This window comes from Parasteatoda tepidariorum, chromosome 3 (assembly GCF_982258835.1).
Source record: "Parasteatoda tepidariorum strain Cologne lab strain chromosome 3, Ptep-v5.0, whole genome shotgun sequence".
Classification (NCBI taxonomy): Eukaryota; Metazoa; Arthropoda; class Arachnida; order Araneae; family Theridiidae; genus Parasteatoda; species Parasteatoda tepidariorum.
Genome location: NC_141757.1, coordinates 74315444 through 74337407, shown reverse-complemented (window position 1 = coordinate 74337407; position 21964 = coordinate 74315444). Strand labels below are relative to the sequence as shown.

The 21964-nt window shown below is 29.0% G+C and overlaps 1 protein-coding gene across 2 annotated transcripts in view; it reads right to left on the bottom strand.

Annotated features, from left to right (window-relative positions):
- Positions 1-746: 746 nt before the first annotated feature.
- LOC107436692 (sucrase-isomaltase, intestinal) overlaps positions 747-21964 on the bottom strand; it is a 101423-nt gene continuing 80205 nt past the window's right edge. For both annotated transcript variants that reach the window (XM_071181506.2, XM_043045140.3), the window contains exons 9-24: positions 21545-21679; positions 20583-20723; positions 19681-19797; positions 18632-18761; positions 17562-17697; positions 15837-15970; positions 14898-14932; positions 14706-14822; positions 11544-11692; positions 10274-10358; positions 8587-8649; positions 6428-6549; positions 4502-4590; positions 4289-4338; positions 2139-2291; positions 747-1019 (exon numbers count right to left, since the gene is read on the bottom strand). In XM_071181506.2, the coding sequence (XP_071037607.2) occupies positions 942-1019; positions 2139-2291; positions 4289-4338; positions 4502-4590; positions 6428-6549; positions 8587-8649; positions 10274-10358; positions 11544-11692; positions 14706-14822; positions 14898-14932; positions 15837-15970; positions 17562-17697; positions 18632-18761; positions 19681-19797; positions 20583-20723; positions 21545-21679 (1734 nt within the window). In that variant the 3' untranslated portion in view covers positions 747-941. The remainder of the gene's footprint in view (positions 1020-2138; positions 2292-4288; positions 4339-4501; positions 4591-6427; positions 6550-8586; positions 8650-10273; positions 10359-11543; positions 11693-14705; positions 14823-14897; positions 14933-15836; positions 15971-17561; positions 17698-18631; positions 18762-19680; positions 19798-20582; positions 20724-21544; positions 21680-21964) is intronic.

Genomic DNA, 21964 nt, shown 5'->3' with positions numbered 1-21964 from the left:
GGTAGATCTATTCTTCTGAAACTACGATCAAATCCTTTTTTAAATACGCAGTCACATTGCTTCTGGACTAGACTTTAAGTGCATATCTCTTAAATATCTCATAAACATTGTGAAAAATTATTTATAGTGTCATTACATGGAAAATATTGTACTACCATCTATTTATTAAATAGAGAACTATTGCAAGTCGTAAGCTTAAACTAAAATTTTTAAAAAAAAAATAGATTTGCTGTATTTATAGAAATTTTGCACAGAACAATTCTTTTCAGGTGTATTTCTCTATCTGTTACTAAATTCATTCATCGGAGTGGAACAAAGGATGAATCCCGAGATTTTAACGTCATTATTTTATACCGTGGACAATGCGGTACATAGTAACTCAGTTTTAACTACTTGCTACAAAATTTGCCTTTAAATAAAAAGTTTTATTTATTTGTTTCCGAGGTGTAGTATTTAAAAAGTAAATTTTTTTTCATATTGTCTCAACATATCGTATTTCCAAGAAAATATTTTTATCGTAGTGAATATTTTTGAGAGTGTATGAAAAGTATAATGTATGTTTAGATGTATGTTAATGTATGTTTAGAGATTAAAAATATTTCTTAAACCTAAATAGGAGTTTTTAAGCAGAGGAGATTAATTTATTTTTCGGTATGTCTAAACAGTAATGTTTGAATTTGCTTTATTCCTAAGGCTACTGATTTTATAACAAAATGATTCAATCTCATTAACCATAATAACCACTATTTAAAGAACATAGAATACTTTATTTTTGTAGGACATAGTAAAATGAAAATTACTATAAAGATAAAAATTAATCACTAATAAGTTGAAGAGTTATGTTCTGTGGTGAAATATTAATGGTGATGAAATTATGATATTTAACATTTTCAACAAATTTAATAATATAGTCTTTTCTATGCTTGCTAATATCTTTACACTTAGCACTTATTATCCTTATTTCTCCATGTGATCTTGGTAATAGATTTCATCTCCATATTTACATCGATTGTCAAAACCTGCAAGAACAAATTCATGTTTTATTTAAGTTACGTATAATACAAAAATATTTGTTCTAGCGAATGGTATTGGAATAAAACTGCCATTCTTGTACAAAAGGTAAAGAAAGATAGCGTTACGGAAAAAATTATTTTATTTCCAACTTAATCTGAATAGAGCTAAATTAATTAATGTTGCACCACGTCATACTAATTCTAAAGGTGTTCATCAGAGTTTTTTCACCAAGACTCAGTTTGAGTGCCAGAAATTCAAAAGCACTCATTTTAAATTTTATATGCTATCTTGTTCAAGCCAATAATCTAGATTTAAAACTGACAAATGGCTTAAATTGTTAAAAAAATACTTAAAACTTTTTAATATTTTTCATTGAAACGACTACCACTATAACCATCTTCTGCATATTTTTATGAGCCTAAAACCACTATAACCATCTTCTGCATATTTTTATGAGCCTAAAACCACTATAACCATCTTCTGCATATTTTTATGAGCCTAAACAATGCAGTATAGCAGTAACTTTTCAGACATTATAATATTAGAAGTCTTTCATCTCGAGTACTTTTCATTTTCATAAAACTTTGGTTTTTTTTTTTTTTATCTTGACGCCCTTTTTTACATTAGTGTAGAAGGTAATGGCTAAAGATGAAAAAGAATTAAACTAACAGTCAGGAAAAACTGTAACAGCAAACTCAGAACACAAATGCAAAAATGGCGAAAGAGAATTCTTTCATATGAGAACTCAGCCTTCAAAGAAGAGCTTCTTCACAAAGAAGTATTTTAATAGGAACATTATTATTTGCTAAAATACAATTGAACGTAGTTTCCATTAGTTTTTCAAGAAAATTCGTAGACGGTTATTTTTTTTTTATTTTTTATAAAAGCAAGCAAACAAAATAGCTGCCTTTAGTTGTATTGACGAAATAGAAAATGATCAAATAAATAGAGAACAAAATAATTATACTTAAATTTTTAGTTCACACACATTTTTAGTTCATGACATTATGTTATTAAGCTAAAATGAAATTTAAGTGCTAAAAAGATTTAATAAGACTTGATATATAATCTTATCAGCATTTAAAAATTATCCTTAAAATGTAAATAAATAAGAAGAAACTTACTTTTGTATTTTTGTCAAAATTGAAACTTTGAATAGTTTTTGAATCTATGCTGACGTTGGTAACATCTCCAGATTTGAACACATAAACTCGCTTAAGTGTAGATTGCTGTCCATCATAAGAAGTACCTTCCGCTCTTTTGATTGTAAGATCACACTAAATAATATATTTTTCAATTTTAAGTTTTTAATAAAAACAAACTTAATGCATGAACCAATATAAATATCATACTTTTTTAAGCAGTTTTAAAAAAACTAAGCAATAATTATTTAAACATTATTACTGAAACTCCTATTACTGGTTTTCAAAAAATACTTTGAAAAAATTCACAACTCATTTAAAAACTTGACGCATAATTTTAATTTTATAATAATTAGACATTATTATAATAATTAGACGTCATTTTAATAATAATTAGACATTAAAACAAAGAGTATTCATTAATAATAAAGTATTTTTATTGCTTTCAATAAAAATATTTTTTTGGGCAATTTACCGTAAACGAAAAATAAGCAAAAAATTTTTTTCTCTTAGTACAAAATAAATGTAAGTAGTGGGAATCGGAAACTAATAAAATTGATAAAAGATACAAAAAAAATACTCTGGAAAATTGCAAGCATTTATTTTTATTTCTAACTAAATATATCAATTTATTTTATCATATTCCTTTAATTCATGATAAATGTGTCTAAAATTAACAACAGTAACTAGAAATTATTCATCTTAAAACGTTTAAATTAAAAAGAAAAAAAACTTATTTTATCACCAACTTTTGTCACCAAGCAACAAATAATGAACAGGGGTAAATTATTCTGAAAAAGATTATTCATTAAAAATATTTAGTATGATTAGAGACAAATTGTCAAAATTTCTTTCTTATTGCCAGTTCCTAAAGTCGTTGAATACGAAAATAATCAGGAAAAAGTTTCTTAAAAGACTTGGTTTTTGTCCAATATTAATATCTAAAGTTTGTTCCGCATTCCGATATGAACTTAGGATTCAATCTTATATTTACTGAAGTAAAAGAAGGTCAAAATAAGGAGAATTAAATTTAAATATTACTCACTGTACAATTGTAGTATTGCATCCTATATAGTATTATTTTTATACTAAATTGAATAAGATCAAAACTAAGTTGAGAGAATTAATAGTAAAGCATAAGGATTTCATGTATAAAAAAAAGTGCCATTTTTGGCTTATGCTAACTTAGGCGCTAGACATTGGTACATAGGAAATTAAGGCATAGTTTTCAATGCGTGTTGTTATACTTAACCGAATGAGGCTAAATTTAAATCAAGGAAACTAATAGTTTCAAAATTATGAGGGTCTTAGGCGTAAATATTTCTTAGTCCAAAATTGCTTTCTTTATACAAATACCCCTTTTAATTGCTAGTTCTATTGATATGTTTTTGGTTTCATTTAAGTCAGCGTTTAATATACCGCAGGCAAAATAATAATTGAAAGTGAACACCTAGAACAACTATTGATCTTATGATCGGATTTTCACATACTAGGACTATGATTCACGGGGCTAGCCTTAAATATGCTACGATATTTTAAGTTACGAAATTAGGTACAAGAAATATTTCTCTAAATAAGCATACCTTTCTTTCGACTGATTCAGATATTTTGTCCTTAAAATAAGGCAGAGGGTGTCGCAATCTCGTCGCAGTAGTCGTCGCAATCTCGTCGCAGGCAGAAGAGCTATCCAAACATTTGACTCCTTGATGTTAAATTCCCTTTTTGGGTATTTTACTATAACTCGAAAACTTTTAAAGCGGATCGAGAAATTTTTTTGCGTGAAATTATAAAATTCGTTACACTGGGTTTTTGATAAAATCTCTTTTTCTGATAATATCTATACGACTTTACATTCACTTTAAATGCTCACACACGAATTAGTTAATCAATTGCTCGCAGTCAACGGTGAACTCCTTCTTTCATAACCTTGAATGTTAGTGCCACTATTGTTGCTACATTTTTTATCACACTTGTCTACTTTTAATTTGGGTGACATTTATAAAGCGTAAGTAAAATTGTTATCTAACTTTGTTCATTACGAAATGAAAGAACTTCGATGAATATCAATTATTTTGCATTGGTAAATCCCGTGGTCAAAAGTAATAAAATTTGAACTCAATAAAGATACTTACATTCATCATATTGTAAAGATAAAGGTCATACTTCTTCTGTTCAATTGTGTCTAGATATAAAATAAGTAGTTAGGTTAGATTAAAACAAACAGAAAAAAATCATAAGTAAATCATATCACTTAACCATAATATAATATAATAAATCACAGAAAAAAATCATATCACTTAAACACAAAGTTATAAGAAATAAATATTTAATATAGGATTCATTACCTTTAGATAAGCCATCATCAGTGAAGAGTTCTCCTGATGCATTGTTGTTCAGTGGATAAATAAACAGACTGATATTCCTTACTTCATTTCTAGCAAAAAAGAGAAAAACATTACAAATAGTCATAATTACTTGTACTTATGACTTTCACTTGTCGTCATTATTCCTTGTAATAGTAGATAATAATTACTTGCCAGTTCTTAATTGAACAAATTTTACAAGATTTGAGGAACGGATTAAATTGCATATAAATGCCATTACATGTTGAACATAATTGTTGCCCTCAAGGCAAAATCAAACATAATTTATAAGAAGATCTCAAAAAGATATAGTAATAAAATACTTTTGTTTCCTTTCGGTACTGACATTTTTATTTAATTATAATTTAGACACGTTGTAATTAAGGACAATTAAATTCACCATGTAATGGCAATTTTGTATAGAAGGTGGCGGCAATTATATGTTTTGGCTTGAAGGCATCTGGGAATCACTTGACTTTGATAGCTCGAATTATTTGGACGACCAATAATCGACTTTCATAAAACTACGTTCGATTCGAAAGTACTAGATTTATAGTTTTCATTAGACTTATGAATGTAAGAGGTTTTTAGTTAAAAGTTAATGTCAACAAGTTTACATTTATGTACAGCATAAAATTAATTGCAATTGTGTACGAAGTCAATGACAATTATGTATAGCATAAATGCTAAATGCTCTATTGTTTTATGTGAATTTTGGCTTGAAGGTATCAGTTATGTGCAGCATATAATTGCAGTTATGTACAGAATGTAGTGGCAATTATATGCAGCATATTCCGTTCTTCATACTAAGTGTTCCGTTTGCATGGCGATTTTTACTTGAAGGCATCAATTATAAGCAGCATGTAATATCAATTATCTACGAAATTCAGTGGCAATTATATGCATCATATTGCATTTTTCATACTATAAGTTCCAATAATTCATATGGATAGGTAAAAAGTTGTTCTTTAAAGGCTTTTAAATACTTGAAATAAAACTTTTTTGCGAATAATGCGCTATTTTTATAATTATTATAAGTTCGTAACAGCTATTATTACCTGTTATATTTGTTATGCACACTTCTAGCTAACATCCTTTGTGCTAAATACTTAAACAGCACAAAATGCCAATACCAAGAAAACTCAGAGCTTTTTGAAACTAAACAGTGCTCTTTTGTTCCAATTTTTCAATATTTTTTCTTTTAAATAAAAGTTGAATAAGTTTCAAATATTTAAAATATTTGTCTCTTTTGAAATCAATTACACTTTTCTCACTAAGATGGTTTATATAATTTAAAATTTGAAATTCAAGTTTTACTTTAAGTTCATGAAACTCAGAACGTGTCGTATTTCTTTTTCTTGCCGAAAGAGCTTTGAAAAATGCTCTGAGAAATGAGGTAAAATTAATTTTCAAACTGCAACATAAGTTGACGCTGTACCTCGGGAGAAAAGTTTTTATTGTCAAATATTTTTTCACTTGCGTTGTTAATTTAAAGTTTTGAGAAAAGTGAGTCCATGATTTGCTACCTACTGTTATTAATACAGTTGCCCAAGCACATAATCTTCTATGAAGGTGCGACGAGTTCGCTTCGCGGACAGTTCCACCGAATACATACTCAGTTCAAGTTTAAGATTTGCAGTAAGATTAGAATAAGCCATGAAGAATCAAATGCTTAAAAATATGTTGTCAAAGTGTCAAAAAGCAAACAAACCATGACAGTATTACGCAGTGGGGGAGTAATCCTGCCATAATTTGCTTGCATTTTGACACTATGAAATCAATTTTTCAGCGTTTGAACCTTCATGGTTCTTGAATTCACTTTTCTCTAAGCTTAAAATCAATATTGGAGGTAGAACAGAATTTGTCATGAAAATTTTCCCCCGGGATGTAACGTCTTCTAATACTCACTTCGAAGGAGTTGTAAGTTGGGTGTCTTCAGTAGGCAAAATGCATCCTCCTCTTATATGAATTGGAATATAATCATCGACAGTTTTTGACACGGTTTGTCCATCTACACTTTCTAGACTGCTCTAATAATGAAATTCAAATTATTAAGATACGTAATTCTTTGGCTAATATTTAGAAACATACAAAATTTTTCAAATCCCAGCGTTGACACAACAATATCTCTTAAATTCCTTCAACACATTAAGAACTTCCTAAGTCCTGCACTTGTCAATTCATGACTCTGGACTATTAAAAATACGAAATTCCCATTCACATATAGATTGCAGCACCACAGAGCTGCTTAATACAAAAATTCTAGTAATTCCCATCACTGATGATAGATGGTGCCACCAGATAAATCAATCAAGCCACATTCTGAAATTCAGTTGACAAAACACAACTCAACCATAGCCTAACCCCAATGTCCAATACCTAACGAAAAGCTTATCCAAACCTAACTCTAAATCTCAGTTAAATTTTATTTTTACGGTATAGTATAGAAATATGGGTGACACAGCATAATCATCTGTGCATAAGCTTGTTGTAAATGGTTACAAAACCGTATAGTTTTGCCTTCACAAATTTGTAACCATTCCAGTTGTAAACGGTTTCAAAACCGTAAAGGTAAAAAGTGCTCCTAAGCGTAAATTTTATAATTAATTGGATGGAAAGACTGTTGCCGATAGTTTTACAGTAATTTTAGAATGAAAATCTAACTGTGTAAAAGAAAAGTATTCATAATATTTTCGTTTGATATTTAATATACATGAAACAAAATTAACAAGAAAATTTAAAAATCTTTAAATATTTAACAAAATTATGGAACAGCATTAATTTTAAAAATATTTAGATAAAAATAACTTCCAGTTAATCTTAGATATCATTAGTCGATTCGCGAATAATTAAGCTTCACAGAAAGTTAAGATATAAAATAAGTTGTACGATAAAGTCAATTTGAAACGTACATCGTTCTGTATTTACCATTAGGATTTCCCCATACTGAGTGTAACGTAATTGTTACACGTAATATATTTTTTTAAAATCATTATCAAAAGTAAATCTGAATTAATATGTGCGTTAAACTAGTAATAATCAACATCATGTTCTCAAGAACAAAGTGTATGTTACAAAAATATACAAAGTCTTCCGCATTCTTTATAAACTTCAACAATTATTCAAAATTATGTTATTTGTCATTCTCATATTCAATAATATATATCATACGAAATAAAATATAAGTCGCATTATACACCGAAGAGCCATTACATTATGACCACCCTCCACCTATAACAAATGGTATTGGTCCTCGTTAAACTGTGCTACTGTAAAGTGCTCGACTTCGCGTGCAGGTTATTGGGCTACCGAAGCGGGGGTGCCATCCCCTATGCAGAGGATCAAAATTGTGATGGCATGTCTTCGGATCATCCTCAGGGATATTTCCCAGACCGTCGCCAATAACCCATTATGCAGCTCTAGTGCGACGTAAATGAACTACAACAACAACATCTACAACAATGGGCTCGCCCAGGTTTTCATGGTTTCTAGCCCAGGAACTATGTTTTCATGGGGCACATGAGGACCCATGATCCTCATAGAGCAATCCCTGACGTCTGTAAGTTACTTGAACATAGTTGCAGACCAGGTTCACCCATTCATGGCAACAGTATTTCCTGCTGGGGATGGTGTTTACCAACAGGATAATGCACCATGTCATAAGGGTCGAATCGTCATGGATTGGTTCGAGGAACATTCCAGGGACTTTCAAGTCATGTCTTGGCCCCCAAATTCACCCGACCTTAATCCAATAGAGCATTTGTGGTCCTACTTGGAAAACCAAATTCGTGCTGCCACGCTACCCCCTCGCAATGTGAGGTAATTGCAGGACTAGTTGGTGAGCGCTTGGTACCAGATACCTCAGACTACCTATCAGCACCTTGTGGAATCAATGCCATGGCGAGTGCTACCAGTTTTGAGGTCTAAAGGTGGTCCTACATGTAATTAGCAGGGTGGTCATATTGTAATGGCTCTTCGGTGTGGTGTATGAAACGTCATGGTCGCAATACAACAATTGAAAAGGCAATAATTAATATTTGACAGTTATTTAATAAGAGTATACTTACATTTTCAAATTTAAAATCCCACCATTCACCTTTGGGTAAATATGCATCAACGTTCGTTTTTCCCTAAATTAAAAAATGTGTAGTTAAATATTTATTTCTGATTATTAGTATATTATTAATGAGATAAATTAATAGATTGTCAAATAAAAATAATGTCTTATTAAATATTAAAAATTGATATAAATAATTATAAATTATACAATATCAGTTTATCAACATACTTCGATGTATATTTTCTTATCGTATCTTAATGATTTATCTTAACGTTAATGCGTCATATACTTCGATTTTTGATAATAATTACAAAAAAAATATGTTAGATATTTGAGACTAGATTTAGATACAATTTATACTGCCACCACTGACCTTTATACATATACAAGATCAAAATTATGTGCGCATTAGGAAACTAAATTTATACTTCACCAGATTTTGACACAAATGTTAATTTTCCTCACCTAATAGTCCAGTAAATAATAGCTCAAAAATCGACCACAATTGGAGAAAGTGTGTGAAAAACTGGAAATTGTTCTAATGATTTTGTTTTTCTTCTAAATGAAAGGTACAAAAGTTTCTCTCTCTCTAACTAGTAAGCTTTAACTATTACGCAAGAAAGATTTTTAATTGGCAGCATACCATGATTGGTATGCCGCGAAATGCCCCAGATTATCCCTACAGTGCACTTGTCCTAGATTTGCTCAAACAGCTTTGTCAAGACCTGGTCAAGACTTAGAGCCGGCCTTATAAAGTGTTTGACCTTCAGAGCGAAAGAAAAGACATGACTATTGTCATTGCTCGGCCATCGCTTCTCCATCTCATCTTTTGGATTGCATTGGTGCCTCTGTGAGGCAACTGATGAGTGATGGAGAGACTGTCTATGACTTGCTGATACGACATGATCTTCTGGACTTGGTCTTGGGCTCTAGACCAAGGGGATAAGTAACAACAACAACAACAAGAAGATTTTTAAATTTTTTGAAAATTTTTGACCTTTTTTTTTAAATTTAAGAAATTAATTACTAGTTTCATGAATTTAAAGGGTTTTATGGCTTTTTAAAAAAAGTAAAAATTATTTTATTTTACTTAAACACAACTACCTTATTTTTTTAACAAAAGTTCAATTTTTGGGTACTCAAATTAGAGTTTTGTGTTCAACATTTCTTGTTCTACAGATTTGTTTGTTAAATGGGAATTTTTTACTTAATTTCAAATTATCTAAAAGAGTCTGAAATTATTTTCAGTGTCTTTCGTGTGTCAAAACCGAAGTTTTTCAAGCAGAGAGGAGCAAACATTTAATCCTTCTAATTGGATACAACTCAAATAAAACAATTTCCAGCTTTCCACGATTTTTCCCAGTAAAATCCTACTTTTACTGGGCTGCAATTATTAACTTGTGACTTTCTTATGTACTTGTGCATATATTCTTAGCTAAATTTTTAACAAATATTCGAAAAATACATATTTTGTATAGTAACTAAAGGACACGTTGGATATTGTCAGAAGCCTACATAAAACTATTCAGAAAATCTCTTCGATACGCATATTTAATTCAGGATTCAATATTGCATGTTTTTATAATGTATCGATTTCCTCTATTATTATTCTTATACAATTAAAAATTGCCATCAATAATTCGTATAAAAATAAGTTAACTTCTTTCTAGAAAAAAATAAGTAAAAAATTATACTTCTCTTAGGAGTGGCGAAACAAGAAGGCATTTTCCCCACATAAATTGTTCATCGATGTCCCACGTTGTTTGGTCGGCTGGGAATCTAAATTAAATTAATTTTTTCTAGATTCTCTCAGTAATAAAAATACTAACAAATTATATGGTTCATAAATTAACAAGATATTATGCATTAGAATATGAATAAAAAGGTTACTGTGCATAAATTTGAGATCATCATAATTAGTGACCACTTGAAATCATCACTTAATAGAGCTTAATTATTATAATACCTGAATGAAGAATTGACATTCAAAACGTGTTCTGTCAATTACATGATACGCAAGCCTTTCTGTGAGAAGTTCGTCATGAATTTAAATACAGTTGTACTAACAATATTTCGTACCAGTATTTACTACGCGATTCAAAAATTTTCAGTTTCTTGTTCAAATTTAAATTTCGTGTATAAAAATTGTCCAAATGATCAGTAGACAATTCAAGATGAGAACACCGCACATAATTAACCAGTTCTCGTGTATTAGTATTGTGTATTAGCAATAGTATCGTGTACTCGTGTACAAGATCATTATAAAGTCGTTCTTAGAAGGGTGCATGCAGAACTGTACAATGCATATTTGTATGATTTTTAGTGACAGGGAGTGATAGATATCGCGATTACATAATGCTGCATAAATGTCACGCTTCGCAACTATTCAATTACTTCTAATCAGTTCATTGACAACAACAATGGATTCAAGGGAGTTCATAGTGTTTGCTTGCTTTGAGTGCAGATCTAATAGTTATATATGTCCTTCCACACCATTTGTTCACAGCCATTTGTCTTAAACATATCTTGCTATAACAATAAACATTTGATGAAAAATATCAACATCATGCTTAAAAACTGAGCCCCGCGTTGTCCTGTTTCGGAAGCATCCATCTCACCACAACTTTGCATTCGCTTAAAATGCTCTCAGGCAAACTTCTTAATCAGTTATTATTCGGAATCCGGCGTGCGCTTCGTTTAAATTAATTTATGACTCTGTAGGATGACGTTACTGTCGCTACTGTATTTTAGACGCTGACCAACTTTTCTTCTCATGGAAACCAATCTATCAGTTTATCAATGCAATATACTGCATCTTTGACATTTTCAGTCTACATTCTTCGGAAAATGTATTCAAATGATGCAAATTTTACATAAATGTTTTTAAAAATTGAAGTTCTATTTTAATAACTCTAAGTCCTAATAGAGGATTAACATATTTAAAATTAGGATAACTTTTCTTACTCATGAAATAGTGGTCTGACAACGGTTTTGCCATCGGTGTGAGCCCTATAAAATAAAGTGTAGAGGTAAGGATTCAACTTATAGCGTCGGTTAACTGCCTTTCTGGAGATTTCAGCTACTTCCTCACCCATAAAAGCTGGATCTTGTTCCTAAAATAAATTAAAGAAAAGCAATTGTAGCATACAAATCGTGGCTTGCTTCATATTGATCTGGAACCACTAAGGCATGATACACTGTAAAAAATTCAGGATCAAACTACATAAAAAAGTACCGTCGTTCTTTACTGGACATGTTATGGAACAAAAATTCTGAGGTAAGTCAGTAAAATCAGTGGATCACTCTAATTAAAAAAATATTACCGTAAAAATTACGGTATAATATTTAACTGTAAAAATGGATTTTACAGTAAAATGGATTTTACGGATTATACAACCAAAGTGTCGGTGCTTTACACCGTTATTTGATCAGGAATTTTTTACAGTTTAGTCAGTTTATTAGGAAGTTCCATATAAGTTTATGGCGGCTAACTTTTTCATTCTATTACTATGTAATGATTTCTGTTAAAACTATAATTCATACACAGTGTGCATTTAAAAAAAAAACAGAACGCCTTAATTACCTTTGATATTCTGCTTGAATTATCATGTCCTAATATACAATTTTAATGGTTCGAAGATATTGCCTAAAATATAACTAGTTTATGCCGATGATATTTTAAGTTACGAAATCAGACATAAAATCATACTTTCTCTGAATAAACATACGGATTTTTTTTCTATTTGTTTTGAATAAATCTACGGATTTTCGACAAGTAACGATGTACCGGGTAGTGGTGATCTGGAAAATATGATCTCAATAATTTAACTTTCCGTTCTTCAGATTTGATTACTGGAACCATATTACCTGACTAAACACTTCATTCGCTTCAAATATATACAAACATGTCGACTGTTGCTTTATATTTGTATATTTTTTTTAGCAAATGAAGTTTTCAATCAGGTTATATCTTACTACTTCAGTTTCTTGGGATTACTTATTTATTGTTGGAACCATAGTTTTCACGTGACTAATACATAATTTGAAGATCAAAAATCATCCGGAAAAAAATGGTAATTTACTTAGTGATAAACATTGAAAGATTTTATAGTCAGGATCAATTCGCAGAAATAAGATAGTTTTGTCTACCACAATATATTAATAATGCAGGTATTTATATTTAAATCTGAAATCAAGGCACAGTTCTTTTTTAAAGCTGAAGGACCCAGATAGCAGACAAACTTACGGCAAACGTTTTATTTTCATTTGGTGGGCACAAAAAGTTTGCTTAATTAACCATCAGTAAACTTACTAGAAATATCAGTATGCCAAGCTTGTTTCCTTAAAGATTGAATAAAGGCATGAAAAAAACTTTACAAAAAATCTCATTTCTTAAGCTTTTCTGCAAACCTTGTTTTCGTATGTTTTTCATTCTACTTTTGATCACACACACATTTTATTTGTGAGAAAACATAATGATCAGGCCAACCTTCACTTTTACAATGTTAAAGAATGTTTATAAAAGCTTGCACAAAAAACCTTGTTTCAGTGAGGGCTGTAAAATCGAAAATAATCCTTGGGAAGGAGAATTTATTCGCTGGTTGAGAATACTTTATTGCGCGAAAAACGATTTATACTTGATTTCAAAAGGTTTTTCTAGCCTTGCTTTGTAGAGGCAAATTCATTATCTATAAAAAAGGGTTGTTTATGCGAGCTTAATGTTTATGGCACGAGAAAAATAATCACTTAATATAAGCAATCGGGTACTATCTTTTTTATAATATTGGTGTTTTTTATATAAATATTAATTTCTCCGGCTAGAAAATCCAAGCAAAACGTCTCATTTGATCAAGGGAAAAGTCGCTTAACACACACAACGACTTCTTAAAATGTTGAAGGAAAAATCCTTTGTACTCGCCTCACTTTGTTAATTTAAATTTTTATGCATTTGTTTCGTGGCAAAATTATTTAAATATCTAAAAAGACTGTCTTCTAAAATAAAAATGCATAAGACATAGAGAGAAAAAAATTAAGAAAGAGATAGTATAAAACATGGTACTTCAGCTTATTTTGAAATTGTAAGCAAATTTGTAAGAAATTTGTTATGTAAATTTGAAACCAACAATTATATTGTCACGTAATGAAAGGCCAAATTCTTAGGTTCTTTTATACTAAAACTTTTAAATTTGTTAGAAAATATCTCTAAAACAAGTATGAACTACACATTTTATGCATAATTTTACTATTCTAAAAAGTTTAAACGAATAGTCTCAAAACACCGAAGAAGAAAGATGTACTTGCCAATAAAAACTTAGTTTGTTTTAAAATTTAAGGGGGGGGGGATGACATATTTCGAACTCTCGAAATCGAGTTTATTCTCAAGACAACAGCATGTGAATGATGAATTCAGAACAGGTTAAAAAGTTTTAAAAAAAGCGCAATTTAAAAATAATGGGATGGAAATTGTTGGGTGAAATCAAAAAAAAAAAAAAAAAAATTCGTGGTGACAGAAGGAGGCAAATCATGGAATACATTTTAATGCGGAATGCAGAAATGGGGCGGAACTAAGGTCATCTAGTAAGGAATCAGCTTTCATATGAATGTAATGAGACTTAAAAGCATCAAAATAAGTTGAAGTATAAGAAATGGAAAGAGTTCTGCAGTCATAAAAGTTGAATTTATGGTCAAAGTTCAAATAATATGCAACAATAGATGATTAACCGAACTTGTGATACAGATATGTCTATCTCCTTTGGCAATTGCACCTTTTCTTATTCTTAATCTGTGTTGCTTTAACACTCATTTACGTGTAGCTGTCTTGAGAATAAGCGTCGTCTTCGAGCACTCAATCGACATTTCCTATTTTATTTATGAAACAAACAAAGCATTTATTGACTTATATATTCAAGAAATTCGAATAAAAAGTTCGACGTGATTGGTTAATAACATTCCGTTCACTTTTTTGATGGAAAGATTTCCCAAATTATCAGACACTGTTCGAATCTATTGATAGAGAAACTCTATTCTGGGAATAAAAAAATTATTAACTATAATTTTACGAACTATAACAACTCAGCTAAGAAAATGAGTTTAATTTTGAAATTGAACAGGAAATAAAATATTTACTTTCATTCCCCATCCGTTGTGGTTTCTATAAAAAGGATAGAAAGCTCCGAGCTGCATCCATCTTTTGCAGAGATCAACGGTTGTGTCAAATTCAAATCCACAAACATCAGCTCCAATCTGGAATCAAAAGTCATCTATTACTACCTGTCTATTACAAAGAACTGGTATTAAGGAAAGAAAATCAATACTTACGTATGGTATGCCAAATAGATTAAATTCAAGCATTCCTGTAAAGGAGTATCGATTATTAAAAAAAATTGAAATTATGATTTTTAAAAAAGGTCTTATGATTTTAAATTTTTAAAATTATAACTTCTCTAATAAAAAGAGCTGAATGGAAGGCTCTAAATAACAAGAGTGTGAATTTTAATAAATTTTCTTTAACGTTTAGTCATTGTTCTTTTGGGAGAAACTAAGAATAAACTTTTAATAAGAATAAGTATTTATTCTTTATCCTAAGATTTTAATTGGCAAGATCTGTAGATATCCAAAACTTATTTAAACTATTCACTTCTTAGCATTGGCACCATCAACGTCTTAATATGCTGATAAAAAAATTGGCTGTTTGTCACCGAAAACAAGAGGAAGTTTCTCTAGTGCAAACACACTCATTTAAAGGCTGTTACTTCCATCTACGTAAATTAATCCGTATTTTATTGCTAAATATGTCTAAAAATCTTTAGTCGAAAAATCATGATGTTTTCAAAAATGTCTTTTACAGCATTCTGCTCCTAAGATCTTTTATTATAAGCATAAAAGGCGAGTGCTATAATTCGGTAATTTCATTTTTAAAACATCGAAAATGACTTTTTTTTTTAATTTGACGAGTGAAGTATCTTCGTTTTAAAAAATTTGTACCCTATTACTATTTTGATTTCAGTATCATCTGTGATAGACAAACATCATATTTCCTGATTTTTTTTTTCTCTAAGTATTTAATAGTTTCCTAACTTTTCGGACACTATATCATAAAAGTTCTCAGCATTCTTCATTAGAAACCAACATTACTACTCTATTATCTCGCGCGGATATCTCCGGCTTTCTTCTTTAAAATGTTAAAAAAAAAACATTATAACGTGAAAACATCTTTACAAAATTATACAGGGTTTATCAACTATGAACCATCTTCACCTATGACTGAGTCGTGCAAGTCAGACCAGAAACTTCGATTGTCACCTAGCCAATGTCCAGTATAGCGTCCACTGGACGTATATGTTGACCTTGAAATAACTAAAGCTCTTGTGCCAATTGATTGTTCTCCTGCACTGAAATTTAAAAAAGAAATAGTATTGATATAATTCTTACTGTGTACAAAATAAGTATCAAAACTCATTCAATAAAATTTTTTTACATACGTTTGAGTGTCTGAAATCTTAATTTCATGGTAAAAAATAAAATTAATTAATTAATTAATTAATTTAAGCTTACCCTGTAAATAAACTTTATTTTATTTTTCCCATTTCCTACAATTTTGCCACAACTTAAATAAGTATTACATTAAGCCTTATTACTGCAAAAGTAAATTTATTAATTCTCAAACGCAAGTTTAGTCTTGTAATTTTAAGTTGAATTAATACTTTACCTAAGTCGCAGTAATTTACTACAAAATAATTTTCTTGTGACTCACATGAACATTATTTTGTAGTAAATTACTAGGTTAAAACTCACATCATTTAAACATATTCTTAATCATTTTCATTAGTTGTTTATTCTGAGCTTTAATTGAATTGCAAGAAAAACAATCTAAATTGCTTAAACTTAAAATAAAATATTATACACTTTCCTTTTACTTTTCAATTTTTTTTACTGATACAAATTATTTTTGGAGAGATAAATACAATTTTCTTTGTGCAATGAACAAATTTAATTAAAAATCCTTATTTAATATGTGACGTCTAATGCATGTTAAATCTTTTCAAAGCTTAATGCAGATTTTTGTGTGGTATAGTAGTTTAGTTTGAGATCAAGCACTGAAATATAAATAATATAATTTTATTGGGTTTAAATGACACTTTTATCACAAAAGATCGTTAGTGGAAAAAGATTATTCAATGAATTTGCCATGCAAAACTGCTGAGTTAATTGAACAAAAACTTTTACATGTTGAGAATTGTACATCCTTTTTTTTTTTAATTTCTTTTTTCTATTCCAAAAGTTGGGAAAGAGAAATTTTTTAAAAACTTATTTCAAAAGATCAAGCATAATAAAATTGTGAACATTTGGCTCTAAATTGTGAAAATGAAACTTAAAATAACTCAGAGATAAGTCTTAATTTTAACCGTAGAATCGTACAATAAATGCAAGAAAAATTGTAGCAAATGATGGTAATACATTGCTACTTAATGCCTTATACCTTAATAAATTTTGCTGTATATATACCCCTAAATATATTTGCATGTTTTAGCTCAATTCGAACCATGGAATAGTACAATTAAATGCAAGAAAATTTATAGGATTGTGTAATAATATAGTGTTATTTAATTGATTAATACCCTAATAAAATTGCTGCATCTATGCACTTAAATATATTTACATGTCTTAGAGCAATTTGAAACCATAGAATAGTATATTTAAATACAAGAAAAGTTAAAGGATTGTATGATTAAATAGTGCTACTTGATTGCTTACGACCCTACGAATGTTGCTGCATATTTGAATTTAAATATATTTTCATGTTTCAGCTCAATTTGTTCCATAGAATAGTAACAAAAAAAATTATAGTAGTGTTCGATAATGTAATGATCTTTAATTGCTTAATACCCTAATAGGGTTGCTGATTATTCACACTTCAATACTGTTCAGCGTGAACCAATATTTGTTTATAATAATGTATTGAAGATTGAAAGAAAATCTTACTCATATGTAGGTTTAGTTTCACTCCACCCGTACAAACTGTGCACATCATAATGTAAATACGTATCCTTGCCATTTGAGTGAATACTATCCATGCAAAGTGTTTTCATTGACAACCTCGAACTTCCACCACGTTTCACTAAAATAAGATTCATTAAAATATAAAATTTAGCAGAAAATTAAATTTTCACTTTTTTTTTTTTACTTTCAATTATCAGTCAAACATTTTGTGCAATTGTGCTTGTATTTGTATCAGTACAAAAAATTTTAACAATTTAATATTCATTGGATTTGTCAATATCGTTTTGTAAGCTTTACATGAAGTCGAATTAAAATCCTTTCTTAAGATGAAAGCAACACTAAAACTATCAAAGGAAAAGAATTTGTTTTCCTTACATTTTTTGAAAGTTCACAGTATAAAATTAATGTATCAAATAATTGGATGTGTTTGGGTGATAGTTCTAAAAGAACTACGAAAATTATGGTACACGGAGAAAAACATTTTGGTGAAATTACTTAACTGTATAATAGTGATATTTCTCGTAAAAAAAAATTTAATTCTGGGTTATAAAACCAAAATATGTGGTATTTAAATCATTGATTTGGTAAATTTTGCGTTCATATGGAAAAAAGTTTAACGGAAATTCTGATTTTCAAAATTGTAGTCTTTATTACCACACATTTAATAAAAATATAAATCTGAAAAGTAAATTTAATTGTAAATTTTTATACCATGTTCTAAAGTATCAGGATTAAATTACCAAATTTTACCAAGTATTATAAAACCATATTTTATCGTTAATTTTGCCGAAGCGCTTCGGTAAAAATTACCGAGCTTTTTGATGTTCCTATTGAACAAGAAACACACACTTTATCTACAATTTATCACATTCTAGTAGTTTACAACCATACTCTTTTTCTCAGATCACCGCCTTGAATTATATTAATAGACCATTCAAGTCTTACGTAAGCATTTGATAGAGGTTGTTTTGTGATTTGCTTATTTTTGCTAATAATAGGAGAGAGGATGCATTATAACCAAAAATATGCTTACGTTATATTTTTTTACTTACGAGGGTTGTAAGGAGGGTATTCATAATCACTCTCCGGACAATTTAATGACCAACATTTCTTATCATTTGGATCTGCGCAATAAAATTTATCATCCCCATTAGTTCCAAAATTAGCAGGTTCATTCATATCCTAAAAAACATTAATTTTTTTTAGAAGTAAAATTTTTACATCCATAAAATAGTTTGCAAACTATTAAAATATACACATATTTAGATACACAGCTTAATCTTCATCTTAAAAGAATCATAAAAGCATTCAGTTTCAACTTCAATAAAGTACTAAATATGTAATGATTGTTTATTGAAAAATTAATGATTGAACTTTTTGAAAACTTTAATTGGTTAATTTGTTGTTTTTGAAACTATTTTTTAACCAAAATTCTGAATCATAATTGTTTGAAGTTTTGGCTATGGGACAAACTTAGAAAAAGGATTTTTTTCTATTGAATTTTAATAACTAGTAACTTCAAAATGAAATTAAACTTTAGTACTCGTAAATAACTTGAGAGGAAAACTAATATTCCAAACTAAAACTAATGATTAAATGATTATAAGACATTTTTAAGAAATTTTCAAGCCAAATACATTCTTTTTCTCACAATCCACTATTGTTCACGTTGTCAAAAAGTCAAAATTTTTAGGGCAAATGTTTAGAGATTTATAAAGTATAGTTTATAGAATGTATCATTTTTTTCGAGAGCTCTTCGGAATAGTTGCTACGCACAATTGAAGCTGTCCCATATAATGTTACACACAGTATTGATAGCTTCGAGTGGGACTATAATAAAACAGGTTTGTGATAAATATTATAAGAAATTAAAGTATCTCTTAATCTTAAAATGAAATAAAGAAAAGTTTAAAGGTTAAATTTTTTACTAAGATTAGTTCAAGAAGATGAATAATTTTTATTAAATTAATTTTTATATCAGTTAACTATTTTAATAAATATATATTAATGGAACGAGAATTTTAGCTTCAAGTGACTATATTTAAAAAACTATCTTTATCATATTATTTTTTAATAAAAAAATAACAAAAGAATTACTTACTATCCATATACCATCAAATTCAAGTTCCTTGTGAAATTCTACAAAATTATTGATCCACCATTTCTTAGTTTCTTCAAGAAAAAAATCGGGAAATGCAACTGTCTCATTAGGCCAAACCTGAAAAAAAAATTTGTGTATCTCAAAAAAAGAAAATAAATACATTAACTGCACAAAATCCAACTATAACCTTCTTTTATTAACATCAGAAATAATGACCGTTAAAATGAAGTTTTCAAAAATAATAACAGGAGAAAGTGCTTGAAAAATGTCACAATAATGAATATTAGAGAAAAATAATTTATAAATTAATTACATATCATGATGTTAATCATAATGCATAATTAATAATTAATCATTATAGCAAAAATATTAAAACAAAAAATAGGTTCACAAGACATTTAAATGGCTGCAACAAATGTTATTCGTTACATATTGTAAAATAAAGAGTAGAAACAACTATATCTTGAGTAATAACAGTAATAACATGATCTTATCTTATTATCTTGCAGTAATAACATCTTATTATCGGATGTAATATTAAGAGATTTACAAATATAAAAAAAAATAATATATATTATTACGTATATGGTTTACTACGTATTATTGCAGAAAAAATGCTTAACATGTTTACTATCAAATAGTTAGTTAAATGTTTGAATACGTTTTTGTAACATTACTTATGATAATACACATTAAAATAGATGCATAAAGACAATTGATTTCATACTTGTTTATTTTAAAATTTAAAATTACTTCTGACTTAAACACGTAGAAAAAGTACTTTTTTTTCTATTTGAAACCCTTATTTCCGTTTTTCTTTTAACTACAATCCAACATTTAAAGCATTTTTATTGCGTATATAATGCGTAGCTAAACAATATTTACTAAATAGTTGAACATACTCTTCCAAATGTGACATTTAAATCTTGAACCTCTACTGGGAACATAGATTTATCCCAAGATGGCGATCGCTTTACATAAACATTATCCTTTATTCCAGATTCATAAGGTTTATATCCAGTCTTGACAGCAATAGCTGGGTCCTGTAATAATATATGAATTCAATCAGTACTTTTAAATTAAAGTCTCGTTAACTTAAGAGCAATTAACATCATCTTCATTCAATGAAAATTGTCATTTGTTTTCACTTCTGGAAAATAGATATGTTTAACAAAAAATTCTTCAAATAATATTTTCTACCTTAAAGATGCCACTAAAAACTTCTATATGCGTATTATTCTCTGTTATCGACTTTCTTATTCAATTAGATTTCGGGATACGGTACAGTTCATTTTTATGCATGTCTGTAAATACATATTTATATATTTTTAAGTTAATGCTGAGATTCATTCTTACTGAATCTTCTGTTCCAAGTTCATCATTTATCAATGAATTACCTCTAAATGTGTTAAAATATCTTAAATAACATCATTTGAAAAGATTAAAATTAAAAGCAAAGTATTAAAATTAAACTCAAAATTACTAACGAAGATACACAAGACGTCCCTAACCAATGAAGAATATATGTTTTGTATGGTTAACACTTCGAATTCTTTGATCCAAGAAATACGATTGGTCAAAATTTTTTTTAGGAAATCAATATCAACTATTTTCAGCATAATAATTATAAAAATTATGAATACTACGGTTATGTTTAGCTCTACTTTATGGTTCATCCTCTTCAAGGAAACACTTTAAGTTTTTTAATTATTTGACTTAAACATTTGTTAACAAACAATGTTACATAACTTTAAATATAAACATTTCAAAACTTACGAATTGCTAAAACGTTTAAAATTTCATTTAATTTTAAATTTTATGACTAAAATTTAACAAAAAAGATAAAAAAAGAAATTCAGCATACGACTATAATGATCCATTTCAATCCATGTTCTTGCTTAGTTTGTTTAACATACTCAGCTAAGCCTTTAAAAGTTTCTTTATTATAGGTAAAGTCCTTGTTTCCAGCCATGTGATCAATATCCAGAAATTGAACATCCTTAAAGAATAAAAAAATGACAGTGTTAGCAAAATTCCGAATTAAAGTTAAGGGGAAAGAACGATTTTTGTCCCTTTTTCACAAAAAAAGCAGATTGAATCTCCATCTGTTGCATATTGGTGATTACTAAATTTTGACAAATCACTAATGTGGAAAATTGGTTCTCTTCGAAAGTTACTACACAGTGAAAATGGACCATGCTGGGGAAAAAGGGATCCTGTCCACGCATAGACAAGGAGAACAGTATAGTAAATATAGTAAAGAAGACGTTGGGAGTAGTGGGGA